The sequence below is a fragment of the Triplophysa rosa genome, unplaced genomic scaffold (assembly GCF_024868665.1).
Source record: "Triplophysa rosa unplaced genomic scaffold, Trosa_1v2 scaffold272_ERROPOS173870+, whole genome shotgun sequence".
Lineage (NCBI taxonomy): Eukaryota > Metazoa > Chordata > Actinopteri > Cypriniformes > Nemacheilidae > Triplophysa > Triplophysa rosa.
This window is the reverse complement of record NW_026634288.1, coordinates 260,736-279,789: the sequence shown is the minus strand read 5'-3', so window position 1 is coordinate 279,789 and position 19,054 is coordinate 260,736. Positions and strand designations below refer to the sequence as shown.

General features: G+C 40.2%; 1 protein-coding gene across 3 annotated transcripts in view; it reads left to right on the top strand.

The window, feature by feature from the left end:
• Positions 1-8,132: 8,132 nt before the first annotated feature.
• The window catches only part of LOC130550262 (uncharacterized), a 19,814-nt gene continuing 8,892 nt past the window's right edge, over positions 8,133-19,054 (top strand). For all 3 annotated transcript variants that reach the window (XR_008962378.1, XR_008962377.1, XM_057327688.1), the window contains exon 1: positions 8,133-9,103. Coding sequence is in view for 1 of the 3 variants with exons in the window: in XM_057327688.1 (XP_057183671.1) it covers positions 8,148-9,103 (956 nt within the window). In the remaining 2 variants the exon portion in view is untranslated. The remainder of the gene's footprint in view (positions 9,104-19,054) is intronic.

Sequence of the window (19,054 nt, the reverse complement as noted above, 5' to 3'; positions counted from 1 at the left end):
CAACAACAGAACACTTAGCATGCTTTGCTTACTTTTTGCCATGGTGTCGGAACTAATTCACATATGTCGCTTGCGAAAACAAAAATGGGGCAGCGCCATGGGTGGACACGTCTCAGATAAAGGCGGGGTAATATTATAATAAGAACACTACCTACTGTCAGAAAGCGAGCGAAATCGAACGGCTCGTTTTCTCACAGGCTTGCAGAGATAGGCTCACGTAAACAAAGTTACTGGATTGTCATTTTTCACGTTTTCTGAGTTGGTAGATGCACCAGACACCCGATTATAGCACTTAAACATTGAAAAAGTCTAGATTTTCATGAAATGTACCCTTTAAACACTGTTTTCTGCATTAGCTTCACATGCATACAATACTAGCAACACATTTCGTTATCTTTGCTGTTTTGTACCTTAGCAGGGGAAATTCTTGTATTCTGCATATTTATTTAAGTTGCAAGATTGAGCGCTTCACTCGTCTGCTCTTTCGGTCCTTCGCCTCTTACCCGCGAATTACGTTTTGGGGGCGGGGCACTGATAGATAAGTGAATGGTTGAAGGAGGGGAGACGAAAATGAGTGACAATCCGTAGGCTGTGAAACGGTGTGAGTTTTTTACCACCGCGGTGGTAATAGACAAATCGACCGTGGTGGTTGAGAAATATATATTATTTATATAAATAATATTTATATTATTATATTTGCGTGTAGCAACCACATGACGAGTGGAAGAGAAATATAGACCTAATTTAAATACTTGAAATTGTTAAATAATTGAAATATGATATCTGAAATAAATGAGGATGAAACATCCGTCAATGTTTAACGCGCAAATCCATCAGTGAAACGGCACACTACACTGCGTTCCAAATTATTATGCAAATGATATCTTTCTCTGGTTTTCCTAATTTGTCGATGCAAATGACAGTCAGTATAATTTTCAAGTAATCAACAGTTAGGGTACATTTGGAATTTTATTGAACAAACCTCCCACTGACAACAGTATTTATTTAAAAAATGAAAAACTCAAAATGCACTGTTCCAAATTATTATGCACAACAGAGTTTGAAAACATTTCATAGGTTGTAAAAAACTGAAAATGGTCATTTGTTGAATTTGCAGCATTAGGAGGTCATATTTACTGAAATCAAAAGCTATTTCAATCAAAAACATCCTAACAGGGCAAGTTACATGTTAACATAGGACCCCTTCTTTGATATCACCTTCACAATTCTTGCATCCATTGAACTTGTGAGTTTTTGGATAGTTTCTGATTGAATTTCTTTGCAGGATGTCAGAATAGCCTCCCAGAGCTGCTGTTTTGATGCTAACTGCCTCCCACCATCATAGATCTTTCGCTTGAGGATGCTCCAAAGGTTCTCAATAGGGTTGAGGTCAGGGGAGGATGGTGGCCACACCATGAGTTTCTCTCCTTTTATGCCCATAGCAGCCAATGACACAGAGGTATTCTTTGCAGCATGAGATGGTGCATTGTCATGCATGAAGATGATTTTGCTACGGAAGGCATGGTTCTTCTTTTTGTACCATGGAAGAAAGTGCTCAGTCAGAAACTCTACATACCTTGCAGAGTTCATTTTCACACCTTCAGGGACCCTAAAGGGGCCCACCAGCTGTCTCCCCATGATTCCAGCCCAAAACATGACTCCGCCACCTCCTTGCTGACGTCGCAGCCTTGTTGGGACATGGTGGCCATCCACCAACCATCCACTACTCCATCCATCTGGACCATCCAGGGTTGCACGGCACTCATCAGTAAACAAGACTGTTTGAAAATTAGTCTTCATGTATGTGTGGGCCCACTGCAACCGTTTCTGCTTGTGAGCATTGGTTAGGGGTGGCCGAATAGTAGGTTTATGCACAACTGCAAGCATCTGGAGGATCCTACACCTTGAGGTTTTCGGGACTCCCGAGGCACCAGCAGCTTCAAATACCTGTTTGCTGCTTTGCAATGGCATTTTTGCAGCTGCTCTCTTAATCCGATGAATTTGTCTGGAAGAAACCTTCCTCATTCTGCCTTTATCTGCACGAACCCTTCTGTGCTCTGAATCAGCCACAAATCTCTTCACAGTACGATGATCTCGCTTAAGTTTTCGTGAAATATCTAATGTTTTCATACCTTGTCCAAGACATTGCACTATTTGACGCTTTTCGGCAGCAGACAGATCCTTTTTCTTTCCCATATTGCTTGAAACCTGTGGCCTGCTTAATAATGTGGAACGTCCTTCTTAAGTAGTTTTCCTTTAATTGGGCTCACCTGGCAAACTACTTATCACAGGTGTCTGAGATTGATTTCAGTGATCCAAAGAGCACTGAGACACAATACCATCCATAAGTTTAATTGAACAATATAAAATTAAATGTTTACGACACTTAAATCCAATTTGCATAATAATTTGGAACGCAGTGTAAGGCATTATAAAAACATTTAAATAAACAACAGTAAATAATGAAAACTTAAATGATATAAGAAAGCTAAATACTAAATAAAAAAGCTCTTGTTGCAGTAACTTCAGTCAGTGGCGTATTAACCCTTACAGTCCCTTAACAATTCCATTTGAAACAAACTGTTTAAACCTACACTGGCTTTCCTATTCAGATTGCCATAAAAACGTTTTCCGACTCGTTGATGTGAAACTTACTTGTTGACATTGTCCAGATTAAAATGTGTACAGTTGCACTAAATGCGCGTTCAGAAGATGTACACAGGAGCGCAAATGAATAGATGTCTCTCCGCAACCGCGGCAAAACCTGCGCGCGCTCCAACACTAAGCAAGCGGGTCATAGCAGTTTTGATTTTACGTATTTGTTCATTTCACAACAAGATTGCAAAACGCGCAGAATAACCTGGGTTTTGCCATGCAGGCCCGCGCTCGAACGCACCAACGGAAACGTATGCCAATAATTTCTGTTAAAGTAAAATCTTTTAAATAAAACCATCCACAACTGAAAGGCTACAACTAGCAATGGTTATCGCAACTCTAATATTTATTACACCTATATTGTCAGTGACATGCACTACCTCCGGTAGCAGTTCGCCACCGTCATGGCACTTTACCACAGCGGTGGTGAGGTTGTCACGGCCACCGTCACAGCCCTAGATGGGAGAATAGTTACGCATGTCCCGTAAAACAAGGTATTAACATATTTCTTGCCATACTTCTCATATTTCCCTTCAATGATGACATGTGAGAGGAAAGGAAAGTTTTGAGTACCCATTTCTTGGAAGTCTAAAAAAAAAACGTGAAATGATTTTGGGCTTTTCATTACACAAATGAAGAAATGAAAGCACCCACAGTGTTAACCTGAAACATGCCTAAAAAATAGCTACGGTAGATTATGTGGGCATGATTCTGCTCAAATGTTCTACTGCGCATGTGACCGCATTCTGACAAGAGCAGAGTCCATTTATCAGCTGTGATTAATGCACTGGATTAGGAGAACATGCAAGGAGGAAAGGAAAGACTGATAAGTCTTTCATTATTAATACATCAGGTTGCTGCACGCGAAGAACCGGTTCTTTTGGCTTGTAATGTATTTTAATAACGTAATGCCCAACTTGCAACCTGATCGGCATGTGGCGCCTGTGTGTGTGGTGGTGTGCGATAGGTTGGCATGCATTGCGCGACACATGCTTAATAAAGATCACATATTATGAAAAGTCGTCAAAATGTGTTAGTTTAAACTATGCGATTTTCAATGAGACTGTGTCGGGCCTTAATGAATGAGAACTGCTTTATAATAAAGTCTTAATATGAAGTTCAATTGATTCAGTTCTTTTTGTCAAATGTTTCGTTAGAGAAAACAGCAACAGCGAAGTGCTTTCTGACCAGTGGGTCTTGTGAAGCGTCCGCTGTCATCATTTGCGTGTAGCACTCTAATATTTATAACATTATCAACTCGTCAATTAATCTAGGCCATGTCCCAGGAGCCTTTAAACTGGCCGTCATTAAGCCTCTTATCAAGAAACCAAACTTAGACCCCAATGAACTAGGAAACTATAGACCGATTTCAAATCTCCCTTACTGTCTAAAATACTAGAAAAAGTAGTGTCCACTCAGTTGTGCTCTTTCTTACAAAATAATGACATACACGAAAAATTTCAGTCAGGCTTTAGACCGCATCATAGTACTGAAACTGCGCTCGTTAAAATTACAAACGACCTGCTTATAGCATCAGATAAAGGTAACATCTCAGTCCTAGTCCTGCTTGACCTTAGTGCTGCGTTCAATACTGTAGACCAGGGGTCACCACCGTCTGATCACGATCGACTGGATCGTCTTGAGTAACCTGTCGATCCCCGAAGTAGGCAAATGGGAAAATTAATAGAAATATATTTGGAAGAATGCTTATAACCAGACAGATTTTGCCCCACATTGACTACCATAGTAGGAAAAAAATACAATGGCACTCAAAAGTGCCCCAGAACCGTTTGCTGTCCTACATTCTTCAAAATGTCTTCTTTTGTGTTCAGAACAAAAAAAATAATAAAGTAGGGCTGTGCCGATAAACGATATCATATCGAATCGCGATAGAATGTATTTCAAAAACGATGATAAGCTATTGGCCTTTTGACTCGATATGGATTAATCTTACAGTCTAACAGAACGCAGAAATAAACGCAACAACAGTCAGTCAGCGTGCAGCTTTTATCATGCGCGTCAATGTACAAAGTCCATTTCATACTGCACTTGGCAAAGAAAACTCAAGGAAGGAAGGAAAGGAGGAAAACATTACTGGAAGCGGAAACAAAGGTGAAACTAACCTCGAGTTGTCATCACGCGGTTTATCAAGTGTCTTATTTTTTTTCGCAATCGCCGGTTAAACAAAACAAACTTGAGGCGCAATTGCAAGCGAGTTACTTCTAAACTAAAGCACAAACATTTTTATATCCATCGTTAACATATCTGCTAACATGAGCTAGTGCATATGAAACAAACCAGCGCTGCCCAGCTAACAATTTTTGGTTCCAGAACGTTCCCCTAACGTTAGTTTTTGGTTCCCAGAACGTTATTTTCTAAGGTTCGTTTTTGGTTCTCCAGGAAAGTTTTCTTTACGTTAATAGAACGTTAGTTTCTGGTTCCCATAACGTTCTGGGAACCAAAAACTAACGTTAGGGGAACGTTACCCTAACGTTATAGAAACCATGAAACTAACGTTTTATTTCCGTAAAGATAACCAAAAACAAACCTTAAAAAAACTTTCTGGGAACCAGAAACTAACGTTATGGGAACGTTCCCAGAACGTTAGCCTAAAATATTTTTCTCGGTCCATTTACACGTCAGTAATGAATACATCCATGCTGTGTTTTTATCCATCGCAATCTAATCTAATTAAAATAAGTAAACTGCATCATCCCACACAATATGGAGGATGAAATCAATGCATTAGATTATTCTTTTAGCCTAATAATTCCTTTTTCATCACTAAAGTAGCCTAATTTTCGATTTAAACAGCACAGTATATCATTTCTAATAAAACCACACTGTGTGTAGGCCTACCTCAACATCAGACATTATAGATATCGAAATAAAATAACCAATGACTTCAACACAATATTTAAAGCAGATTTTTATTGACAGAAGAATAAACATTGAATTATCTTCAGGCTAACAATATTCTTGTCTCACCACAGAAGTATAGCGCGGCTCCGTCTTTAGATTTAACAATCAAAAGCCCTGAGTTTCAGTCCTTTCATCATGGTCTGTTGATTTAGATGTGTCAAATCAATCGAAAATCACGAAAATATAAGTTTACTCTCAAATCTGTACGGTTTTAAATAAAAAATTAAAATAAATAAACCGCTAAACTAATGTGTTAGTGGGTGAGGTAAAACGAAATGACCGTTAATTTTTAAATGACGGAAGTGCGCGACGGAGCGGAGAATGCACGTGCTCGAGCGCGCACACATACAGTAACAGACAACCACACTAAAGAAATACACATATATGATTGCATTTTCATTTAGCTTAACTAGTTTATTATTTTCAGCCATTAAAAGGCACATTTATTAATTTCATTTGGTCAGTATAACATGTGTTAATGTGATCTTATAATTTATGTATTTCACGTCACTGACGTTTACCAGTTTTGACTATTTTTACCATAAAAAATAGCCAAAAATAATCATCAGGGAACGTTACTTTCTGGTTATTTTCTGGTTGCAAAAAAATAAACAATAAATAACCATCAGAGAACGTTATTTTCTGGTTGCAAAAGAATAACCAGAAAATAACCATCAGGGAACGTTACTTTCTGGTTATTTTCTGGTTGCAAAAAATAACCAATAAATAACCATCAGAGAACGTTATTTTCTGGTTGCAAAAAAATAACCAGAAAATAACCATCAGAGAACGTTATTTTCTGGTTATTTTCTGGTTGCAAAAAAATAACCAGAAAATAACCATCAGAGAACGTTATTTTCTGGTTGCAAAAAAATAACCAGAAAATAACCATCAGGGAACGCTATTTTCTGGTTATTTAAAACAAACCAGCCTGCAACGTTCTGGGAACGTTATTTTCTGGTTGCAAAAAAATAAAACCTGAAAAGAACGTTCTTAGAACGTTATTTTTTGGTTCCCAAAAAAATAACCAAAAGGGAACCAAAAACTAACGTTAGAGGAACGTTCTGTGTTTGCTGGGTCCCTGTACAGATCAGAGATGTAATGAAGTGAGTTTGTGTGCACATTACTACTCGAGCAAGACATTATTGCAGCGTTATGTATGTGCGCAGGTGCTGAGCCAATAGCGTTCGAATGTACACAGTAACGGAGCCCTTTCATTGGTTGAATGTACTGAATGAACACTCCCTTTACTTAACGAGTCAATTGAGTCAAAATGAGACTGAATGAACTGGTACATGTTGTTTATGGCCTAATATCCTCTGTGTTGCAACAGTGCATTAATTGAATTGAATTTTAACTGGTTAAAGGTTAACTTTTGTTAATAAACTGTATTTAAAACAGATTATTTTAAATACAGTTTTTTAATTAAATATATATCGAAATAAATATCGTTATCGATCAATATAGAAAAAAACTATCGAGTTTACTTTTTTGCCATATCGCCCAGCCCTAGACCAAAGACACATGAGCAGAATATTTCGGATTATAACCTGCAAGATTGAAGGCTGCACTGTTACTCCAACAAATACAGTTAAAGACCTCGGCGTTATATTAGACAGCAACCTGTCACTTAAAAATCACATCTCAAATGTGACAAAACAGCCTTCTTCCACCTTAGAAATGTTGCCAAATTAGCGAAATATTTTATGTGTGGCTGACGCAGAGAAGCTTATTCATGCATTGTGACCTCAAGACTTGACTACTGTAATGCACTGCTTAGTGGTTGTCCTGCAACATCAATAAACAAACTACAGTTAGTTCAGAACGCAGCTGCCAGAGTTCTAACCAGGTCCAGAAAATACGATCACATAACCCAATGTTATCAACCCTTCACTGGCTACCCATTAAGTTCGTATTGACTTTAAAGTTCTTTTAATTACTAATAAAGCCTTAAACGCTTTAGCCCCTACCTACATAACAGAGCTTCTACCACACTACAACCCATCACGCTCTCTAAGATCTCAAAACTCCAGACTTTTGATAACACCTAGAATAACTAAATCCGACCAAAGGGGGGTGAGCTTTCTCATACGTAGCACCTAAACTCTGGAATAGCCTCTCCCGATACTATTCGAGGGTCAGACACACTCTCCCAATTTAAATCTAGACTTAAAGACACATCTTTTCAGCCAAGCTTCACTTAATGCAAAATATGCTAAATAAACCACCGAGAGACTGCATTTATTAGATATTATTTACTAGAATAATCTTGTTGTTCTATAAACACCATGCACTGTGCTGTGTTTTACCTCTTTTTGTGTTTTTCAGTTTTTCTTATTTTCTCCTGTAAAGCTGCTTTGGAACAATGCACATTGTGAAAGCGCTATATAAATAAAATTGAATTGAATCAATGATCTGAGGGCACTTTACACATTGCTCACCTCCGTGACATCCAACATGTTTACATCTGTCTGTCTGTCTTCAGTTGAAAAGAATGAATAGCAGCTTTTCAGTGAATGCACAATAGAAGCACAGAAAGTCGACACTGTTGCTTTGAGTTTGTTTAGGGAATGTCTACAAACGTCTGTCTCTGTCTGCAGGAGGAGGAGCCGGGTTCACTTCCGCTGTCTCTCAGCGTTTCTGACTATCTCACCCCGTCATGGTCTCTCTCGCCCTCCTCCTCGCCTCTCTCTCACTCTGAGGCCAGCGACTCGGACCGAGAGGAAGATGAAGAGGAGGAAGACGATGACGATGATGACGACGATGATGAAGATGAGCTCGAGGAACTGAGAGGCCGTATGATGAGACGCCGCAAGAAACAGAAAACCTCCGCCACTGTGAAGAAAAAGGCAGCACCCAGGACCCAGCCCCGCCCCCTGTCCTTCACTTGCCCCGCCCCTTCTTCATCTTCTCCCTTCCAGCAGTCTTTGACCACACCCACGACAAACATAAACAATAACATAAACATTAACATCGGGCACGGCTCGAGCGGCTCGCTCTCCCGCCGTCAGCACTGTCCGTACTGCGGACGTCACTTCCGCTCGCTGGCGCGTCATCTGGAGAAACATCACGACCAGCAGCCGGATGTGCGAGCTGCCATGGAGCTGTCTCACCTCCAGACGCCCTCACCGTTCTCATCTCCCGCTCAACCCTCGTCCTCTTCCGGACCCTCGCTGTTTTCCCGCGAGCACGAATCCCTTTCCTCGACGCCTAAACCCGGAGCAGTATCATTCTCTCTGGCGCTGGCTCCGCCTCCTCTCACAAACACCCCCAAAAAGACTTCAGCGACAGCGAGTAAAAAAGGCCCGACGCCTGCCGCCCGCGCTGTCAAGACCCCGCCTGTCACGCCCAAGCCCCCCGCCAGGAGAGGACGACCTCCAAAGAGAGAGAAAGCAGAGCAACAGAAGAAACACGAGGAGGTGAAGGTCGCCCAGGATGAAGCTCCTCCCACTCCAGGTCAAAAGGAGAATGAAGAAGTCACGAGAGGTGATGGACGTGAAGACCAGAAGAGCGCTGACATGGAGAGGTACATTTGTGTTCTGTCTGATCTGAAGTCTCTTTTATGTGTTTGAGCTGCAGTGAGCGTGAGGTTTATGAATAATAACCATACAGTATGTGATTGTTCAAGTTCACACACATTCCTGTGACGTCAGACTGTTTATCAGTGAACACTGAACGCCTCATTCACGACTCTTCTTTATGTGTTCATATGTAGTTTGATTTAAAAACGTTTTGTTGAAGATGCAAGAGAAGCCTTTATTTGTTTGTTTCAGATTTCAGTTCCTGAGAAACATATGTGTGTTTTAAGAGCTTCTGAACGACATTAGTAAATGAAAAAATAAACATAAACAAAACAATAACAATTTTTATAAAAAAAACATTTTCAGAAATGAAAGTTTTTCGTCTAATCCCCTCCTACTCTGCTGTGATTGGTCAGATGGTCTAGTCTGCTGTGATTGGTCTACTGCGAATGAGGCTCACGAGCTCCAGTGTTTGGGGGAGAGGAGTGTAGTTTTGGCGGGCGATCCTAGCAAAACGTAGGCGGGGACTATATGCAGTGACGTACATCTGCAGCGGTTTACGAATCGGACTAGGGACGACTCGTTCGCGTGATTCAGAGTTGACTCCCTTTTTCTCAAGCCGATAACTTGGTTATTCATTCACTTTCGGCTTTGCATCTCGTCAGACTGCTGACATTCCCACACAGCAACATCACACACCGCATGACATGTCCGGTATCGGAAAAAACCCAAACGATACACATTCACAACTATTACAATAGATAGAAACGAGGCCAGCAAACTCGCCTGACCTTAACCCCATAGAAAATCTATGGGGTATTGTGAAGAGGAAGATGCGATATGCCAGACCCAACAATACAGAAGAGCTGAAGGCCACTATCTAGAGCAACCTGGGCTCTCATAACACCTGAGCAGTGCCACAGACTGACCGACTCATGCCACGCCGCATTGCTGCAGTAATTCAGGCAAAAGGAGCCCCAACTAAGTATTGAGTGCTGTACATGCTCATACTTTTCATGCTTCATACTTTTCAGTTGGCCAAGATTTCTAAAAATCCTTTCTTTGTATTGGTCTTAAGTAATATTCTAATTTTCTGAGATACTGAATTTGGGATTTTCATTAGTTGTCAGTTATAATCATCAAATTAAAAGAAATAAACATTTGAAATATATCAGTCTGTGTGTAATGAATGAATATAATATACAAGTTTCACTTTTTGAATGGAATTAGTGAAATAAATCAACTTTTTGATGATATTCTAATTATATGACCAGCACCTGTATATCATATATATTTGATTTATCATTTATATTGGATTAAAAACTAATCGTATGAATGTATCCTAGTGAATACACGTTTTGAGACGTATAGACAAGAATAGTTTCCAGACAGAAAATGTTTCGTACGGATCTTAGTGTGTGTCCGACATTTTTACTGTTATAACGTTTTGTACAGTATTTTTATAGACTTCAACACTAGGGAAATGTTTTTTTATAAATTGTTATTAGAATAAGTCTTTTACTACTGCTAAAGTGACTTTACTTGTGATACTGGACTGTTGTGCTTTTATTTTCATCACTTAACTTTAAACCCGTTTTCCTCCAAATTCCGTTCCTGTAAATCTAGCGCTTCAGCCGACCTCAGCCATAACTTTTGTTACATACACAAGGTATGAGCAAAATAAAAACTGATTTTGGAAAGGGCTTGAATATGGTATACAAAAACTGTAATATATAAATTTGCACCATGTGTTGGGTTTTCCCAGATCGAATCACATATGAACATAAACATTAAAACATTAAATATATAGATGAATATAAACAACAACGGCTTTATTGGGCATTCAGTTGTATTAAAATACAACAGTTCTGAGACGCAAGTACAACGTGATGACATCACGAAACATACTAATTACCACCTAACGCCACCTTGCACCATAGTGACGGGTAATAATAGATTACTGACGGATTTTTTACGAGCCTGTCAGTCAAAATGACGACAATAAAAAAGTCTAGCGCAACCTCTGGTGTGTACGTGTGAAAATGCATGTGCTGCAGTCAGACAGAGAGGTGGAGGAGCTATAGGCCCGTCAGTTAAACAGAGAGGGGAGGAGCCTATAGGCCCGTCAGTTAAACAGAGAGGGGAGGCGCCTATAGGCCCTTCAGTTAAACAGAGTGGATGATGAGAGAAGATGAAAAGAACGATTACAACTTTTTCAGTGAATAATGTTAAGTTAAGGCCTGATCCGGTCCAAAATCATAAGCAATGCTCTGACACTGAGCCATCAACCTCCCAGGTTATGTCCGTCATTTATCTTGAGATGTTTTAAGTTTATATTTCACGTTCACTGAAGCACTTTAAGCACCAACACTTCTTCAGTAAGTGACCTTTCTTGTAGAATTGTGCTTCAAATAAAGAACTTTATGTTGACCAGATTGTTAGTTAATCATTTACAAGTCAATTTTGCCTATATGGACAGCGATTTAAAAAAAAGTGAACTGGTAAAACTGCGGTGTTAAATGCGATGCGGTCATAGAAAAAAAAAAGTTAGGTGCACCAGTGCAACCAGTGCAAAAAGTTAGTCTAGAGCCCTGCATTTTCTGCCCATTTAATACAACTAGGGTGAACATTTAGTTGTAGCTGGAGGGTAAACAAGGTAAACAGTAAACACTATAACATCTTTCTAGCAATGTTAGTGTCCATGCTCATTTCACTTAAAACTTTCATTGTGAATTTGTTGTGTAATTGTTTTTAATTATTTAATGTTTTTTAATTGAATATATTGTTCTTTAATGTCATCCACCGGTGTTTTGTGGCTCTTTTTAAAAGTCCGATTTAGGCANTTATTGAGATATTAAAGCCCTACACCTACCCCTAACCCTCAAATGGCTGTGTTCCAATAATGCACCACTGGATGGCGCTCGGGTTTCTTGAGTTGTGTGGAGGTATATAGAGAGAAGAAGTAGTAGAGTACGGAACATGTGCCTGCATGTTATGCGATAGTGCTAGCGTTAATAAAGTTACTGAAAGGATTTATGGTCTCCAGCTTCTTGTCTACATTAAGACAAAAAGTTTTTTTTACAAGATTTTCTGAGGATGGCTTCAGTAAGTGCTCCATTTCCCAATCCTTTTTGCCTTGTCCCGGTGAGCCTGCTATACCACTAGTCACATGGTTGAAAATGTTCCGGAACTACATGCTAGTCATCAATACTACTGGGGATTTATGGTCAGAAGCCAGAAAACGTGCTTTGCTTCACTGCCTCGGAACCGAAGGTCAGAAATTGTTTTATACACTGCCCAATACCGGTGATGATCTAGCTGATGCTATTACGGCTTTGGAACAACACTTCGTTCCGAAAAGAAATGTGGTCGTGGAAAGACATGCTTTCAGGAAACGCATACAGAGGATAGATGAAACGGTAGTACAATACATTGCTGCATTAAGAGATTTAGCGACTACTTGTGAATTTGCTGACAATCTTGACGATATGTTGCGTGATCAACTTGTTGAAAATATTGCTAACCCTTGCATTCGTGAAAGATTATTAGTGGAATCTAAATTGACACTGGAGACTGCAATTACAATTGCCACACAGCTAGAGACCGCTGATGCTCAGGCGAAATCGCTGGCTACGAGTAACTTCGCTCCAGTTCAAGCTGTACATGCCACTCCTGCTTCTGGACGACAGCGTCATAAGGCCAAATTCAAAGCACGTACCTCATCAAAACCACCTGCTTCTGCTCCGTCTGCTCGAACATGCTTTCGCTGTGGCTCTGCTGGACATCTTGCAAACGCACAGAACTGTCCCGCTGCATCTGCTAAATGTAAGAATTGCAATAAGATTGGACATTTTGCACGAGTCTGCCGTTCTGCTCCTACTCATTCAGTGCATTCAGTTGAATTGCCAGAGGTCTGTATTCTCCATCTGCCTGGAGCGACTGACCGTCTGATGTGTGAAGTGACCGTACATGCCTCACCTGCTGCTACCCCTGTGTCTCTTCAACTTACTGTGGACTCTGGTTCGTCTGTGTCCATCCTGCCGAAACAACTGTATGAACAGCATTTTCGCACTGTGCCGTTGCAAGCCCCTGCTGCCCGTTTAGTTACTTACTTACCGATTTCAGTACTAGGATGTTTATCTGCTACAGTCACTAAATATGCACGTTCACACTGATCCCTGCACACCTCGCTCAGCTTGCACCACTGACACTAGCTTTGCTGCGTTTTGATCCCTTACCAACCGTCTTTTATACACCGCTTTGTTTTATTTGATGTTCAAGGAGAAGAAGAGTCCGTTGTTTGATATTCAATTTTATTTCAAACGAAATAAATATAATCAGAGTAGGCAAATATAATCAGAGTAGGCAAATATTGCCTGAACCACATATTAATGTTTAATAGTTTTAAAATACAAAAGAGGCAGCTGTATAATATCGTATTACACACGTTTTGCTAATTACATTTAATATGTACATTAAAAATAAAAAACGAAAAGATATACAATGACGCTGATTGAAGCATGAGGTGCTGAGCTGCGCTATCAAGTACGCTGCTGTTCCATTTGTAAAATAACTGGACTTGCCTCCTTGCGTCTTCGGGAGTTCATTCTTCTGAGTCGAACTTGCCACGTCCGATCTATGAAGATATTTCAGTAGCAAAACTTGAGAGCATGTAGATTTTAATTTGTAAACTTGTAAAGTATTTGTACCTGTACACTAAAATGTACACTCAAAGCCCCAATGTGAAAACTTGTAAAATAAAAAACTGAAGTTGAATGTTGAGATTTGCACTCATGGACAAAACTCACAAATCTGTCTTCTGAATTTGAAGTTGCAGAAAAATTGTCACAAATTCACATTGGGGGTGTGAGTGTACATTTTAGTATACAGGTAGGCTACAAATACTTACTTTACAAGTTCACAAATTAAAATCAACATGCTCTCAAGTTTTGCTACTGAAATATCTTCATACAGATCTTGGAAGGACGCAAGTCCGGACTCTGCGAACTTGGTATTGAGAAGCAGCCACGAGCTGCGTCTCGGTTTGAAGGCTACATTCTCAGGAGGTCGCATTTGTCGACGTCATCGAGGTTGTCTCATTTCAGACGTTATCATTGCAGTTTCATTCTTACCTTGAAATGTAACGGTTGCTTCTCTGAAATAAAACCCAAAATAATAAACCTCGATGACGTATGCCCCAGACAAATGCGACCTCCGGAGGGCGCAGCCTTCGAATTGAGACGCAGCTTTCAAGTGTCTTGTTTTTCAGTTTCTAGTGTTGCGGTCGGTTGCCATGCAGTTGCTAAGGTATTTCTGTTTTTAGTCTGCTGTCATTCAACCCCAAGTGATGATATTCTGGTTTCTTGTGTGCCTCAGGTTTTTTTGGGGGTAGTAATGAATAAATCTAACTTCAAGACAAGCCGTGGCCTGATCCTAGGTGCAGTCTTAAAACCTGGAATACTATAATACGCTCTTAACATCCTCGTTGTAGTGATCACTGGATCTCACTGTACAAGCCACACTGATTCTCGCCCACGAAACCCGGAATCGTTCCTACGTATTCGAACCGCCACGTGTCGACTGCAGAAGAGTCGAGTCATTTGCTCCACATTACCTAGCGGTCACCACGAAACGTATTTACGAGCTCTTGGTGTGATAGGTTGGACACTACCGATGACTCTCTGATTCGTTTAAGAAGTCACCAGGCATTGCCTGTTCGTTCACATTGTCGCTGTCGCCTAGTCGCTTGAGGACAGTTCAACCTGCCACATGAGTTCCTCGGAGACAAGTTCTTTCTGGCCTATCTGTATCGGAATTCCAATCACCAATCTGCAACGTACTATAACCATGTACTGTTCAGCTCAGGCTACCAGAGGCATCCTAGAGACCCGTAGTGTGATGTAGGGGCTACAGGCTCGGGGAGACCAGAGGGCTCGTCGACGCGTTATCATCTGGCCAGCCACCCCACTCTCAAGAACCTGTACTCATCAGAATGAGCAAACCGGCTAACGGTAAAAATCACATAGACTGTGACCCTCAGACCCAGCACATCCTCCTTTTAGCATTACTTTACTCCGTGTTAGTCCTGGTTCGATGCTTAACAGCACACACTGACCATCACCAGATCGCGACCCCAGACACACAGAACAGTTCGTACTAGGCAATCCGATTTTGAATGAACACTTACTTAACGCGAGGAGACACATAAACTCTATATTTACATCATATTATATCCACCAAAGTGTGCTCTGCACCCATATGCTGCGGACTTTTATCATCTACAAATATCTTGATCTATATTGTTAGGGACTTTGGGAAGTGGGTATCTTTGGTGTTTTTGCCTAGTTTTATCTTACATTGACTCTACTATCTATATTAATTGTATCATTATTATTAGGTTATTCTTTTCTTTTCATCATTGTGTGATTCTGTCCTGTATGCTATCCTGTCTTCTCGGTGTTGCACTGTGGAGCTTCTGGTCCACCTCTACGCAAATCAATTTCCTCGTTATATGCTGGAACACACTACTTGGCCAATAAGCTCGGCCACTTTACTTCTTTCTTAGCTATTATATCCCCTTGACGTAATGTTTGTTTTGCTGTTGGGTTAATCTCCAATACGTCAGACTCTGTGTTAGCGTGGCCGGAACTGTTTCAATCATTCCTCAAAACCGTTAAACCGCCTGTCATAGAGTGAATTTCACCAGGTGATGGAACAATGTTAAATCTGTTCTCTCGCTTGGTTTCATTTTATCCAACATTTACTTTACAAGACATTTTCAGCACATCAAAAACCCCGACTATGAAGTTGAAAGACTTTAGTTTGTTCGTGTGATAAAGGCTGTTGAGATGTGGAGTATAAACACACCAGCGACTGTAGAAAGACATTAAATCCTGCCGTCAGTCCGCTCTGACACTACCTGATCCATGCCAGCGCTGCCGCTAAGTAAACAGAAAAATGTGTTTGTCTTACACTCGGAGAGAATAGAGCTCATGTCCTCAGTAGCTCTGACAGGCCGTCGTGGTGCTGGCTTCCTCGCTGAGCTTGATGATGATGATGAAGAATGGTTGCCATCATTATAATCATTTTTATAAATATAATGATTTACACTCTGTTATTATTGCATAATGTTTTATGCACAACAATACTGAGGTGCAAATAGTAACATTATACTTTAATGCTAGACACTCTGGGCTGTGTCAGAGAAGACAATGTTGTCTGTGGCATTGCGTATTCATGCCGAATTTGTCACAAAGCAGTGTTGGCTGGGTTAAAACATTGTGATATTACTGTTGCTTGTATGATTTTGCTTTAAACGTGTTTGTCGCTGTGTCTGATAGTACAACATCAGGACCGATGTATTAACCCTTTCCATGAAATAACAGAGCTGTTAGGCTGATGAAATAACCCGAAGAAATGTAACCTCAATTTAAGAATGTGACATAAAGCACCTGGTGTTCAGCAGTGTCAGACAGAAGAGTGAAGAGAATGAAGTCCTGTCCAAAGATTGCTTTGTTTTTATGAATAACTGAAAAAGGTCAATTTTAGTTTAAAATCTGCAGTGATGTGATGTGTGAACAGTATACACTCTTACAGATGCTCTTCACGTATGAAGTCAGATGATGTCAACAGCTCAACAATGCAAAATGTCCTGTGTAAGACAGTGTATGGCCTCAGTTATGATTTGTCCAACAAGTACAAACCCCAGTTCCAATGAAGTTGGGACATTGTGTAAAACGTAAATAAAAACAATACAATGACTTGCAAATCCTTTTTGACCTATATTTAATAGAATACACCACAACAACAAGATATTTAATGTTCAAACTGATAAACTTCATTGTTTTTTGCAAATAATCACTCATTTTGAATTTGATGCCGGCAACACGTTCCAAAAGAGCTGGGACAGGGGTATTTTTACCACTGTTACATCACCTTTCCTTTTGACAACACTTAATAAGCATTTGGGAACTGAGGACACTCATTGTTGAAGCTTTGTGGGTGGAATTCTTTCCCATTCTTGCTTGATGTACGTCTTCAGTTGCTCAAAGGTCCGGGGTCTGCATGTCATATTTTGCGCTACATACGATCCCAGGCTATATATGTTTCTTGTGCTGCTACGGTAGGCCTTTAAAACAGGGGTTCACATCAGGGGTTCTTTTGGATGAGAAAACCATTTCAAATCTTGAAGTCCCTATTAATGAACTGGTCTGAATCAAATGATTTGAGGAGACATGAAGAAGAAACAGTACAGATGGGAGAGAGGGAGTGTTAAGAAACCCATAGAACAGTACATTTAACATGCAAGTTAAAATCAGGCTAAGACCAGTTTAAACGTAATAAATAATAAAAACAACCTTTTTTTATTTGTACCTTTCTTCTGTTTTTGAATTACCTAGGCAGCAATTAGGCTATCACCTTTAACACACACATAAAAGATCAGCAACTAACACCTGGAACATTTATATACACATATATACACAACTATATAAACATTTATTTCTTCATTTACTACTAATAGTGTCTACACTGTTTTACAATCCACAAAATATGAAAACTGAACTTTCCGCGCGTACGTTTGTCCAGACATTTGTCCACGCGTACGTTTGTCCAGACGCAAAGTAAAAAAAATCCTTTCAAAGCACGTCCGCCTGCGACATCTCGCGCACTTCGAGCGCAGCTCCGACACGTCTCATATCTTACGTCTGACGCCTGAATTCAATGGGATTTTAGCCAGACGGCAGGCGAGCGTCTACACGTTTGTTCTCCTGTCAGTTTGCTTAGTGAGTGGCAGAAATTGCTCATTGTACACCTCATACGCATGTGGGTCCACTGGACTGCGAGTCTCTGCTGACTGACACGCATCTCTCATCATGTATGGTACAGCAGTGGTTCTCAAACTGGGGGCCCCAAGATGGATCCAGGGGGGCCATAGATTTTGTGGCATTTTATGAAATATAGAAATTTATCATAGATTTTATGCAATCAAACATCAGAAAAATGACACCACCAACCAAATGAATTGAGGTTCCAGGATTGTATAACTGAATGTTTTTGGTTTAATTAAAATTCTAAGTTTAAGATTATACGTCTTTATATGGGGGGCCGCAAAGCAATGCACTTAACACAAAGGGGGCCTTACAACGAAAAATTTTGAGAACCACTGCTGTACAGACTGTAGTTCATCTCTCGCTGCTCCGTCTACATGGGGTATGTATGCTAACAGTGATGCTATTAGCATCATGCTAAACTCTGACACATGCTAAACTCACGTTGAAGTCGTTCACTCTGCGTAAAACAAACGTAAATTCCACTCAACCTGATTCCTTGTCTTACGTTAAAACTGTGGTCATTTCACCTAGGTAAAGTGACATTCAACACGACTTCTACTTGTTTTTAAAAATCCCAAATATAAAAAATGAATAAATCAACCAATATATGTGATATATATCTGATTGAGTTCTTTACTAACACAAAAAACTGCAAATACAGGTGCTGGTCATATAATTAGAATATCATCAAAACGTTGATTTATTTCACTAATTCCATTCAAAAAGTGAAACTTGTATATTATATTCATTCATTACACACAGACTGATATACACTCACCTAAAGGATTATTAGGAACACCATACTAATACGGTGTTTGACCCCCTTTCGCCTTCAGAACTGCCTTAATTCTACGTGGCATTGATTCAACAAGGTGCTGAAAGCATTCTTTAGAAATGTTGGCCCATATTGATAGGATAGCATCTTGCAGTTGATGGAGATTTGTGGGATGCACATCCAGGGCACGAAGCTCCCGTTCCACCACATCCCAAAGATGTTCTATCGGGTTGAGATCTGGTGACTGTGGGGGCCATTCTAGTACAGTGAACTCATTGTCATGTTCAAGAAACCAATTTGAAATGATTCGAGCTTTGTGACATGGTGCATTATCCTGCTGGAAGTAGCCA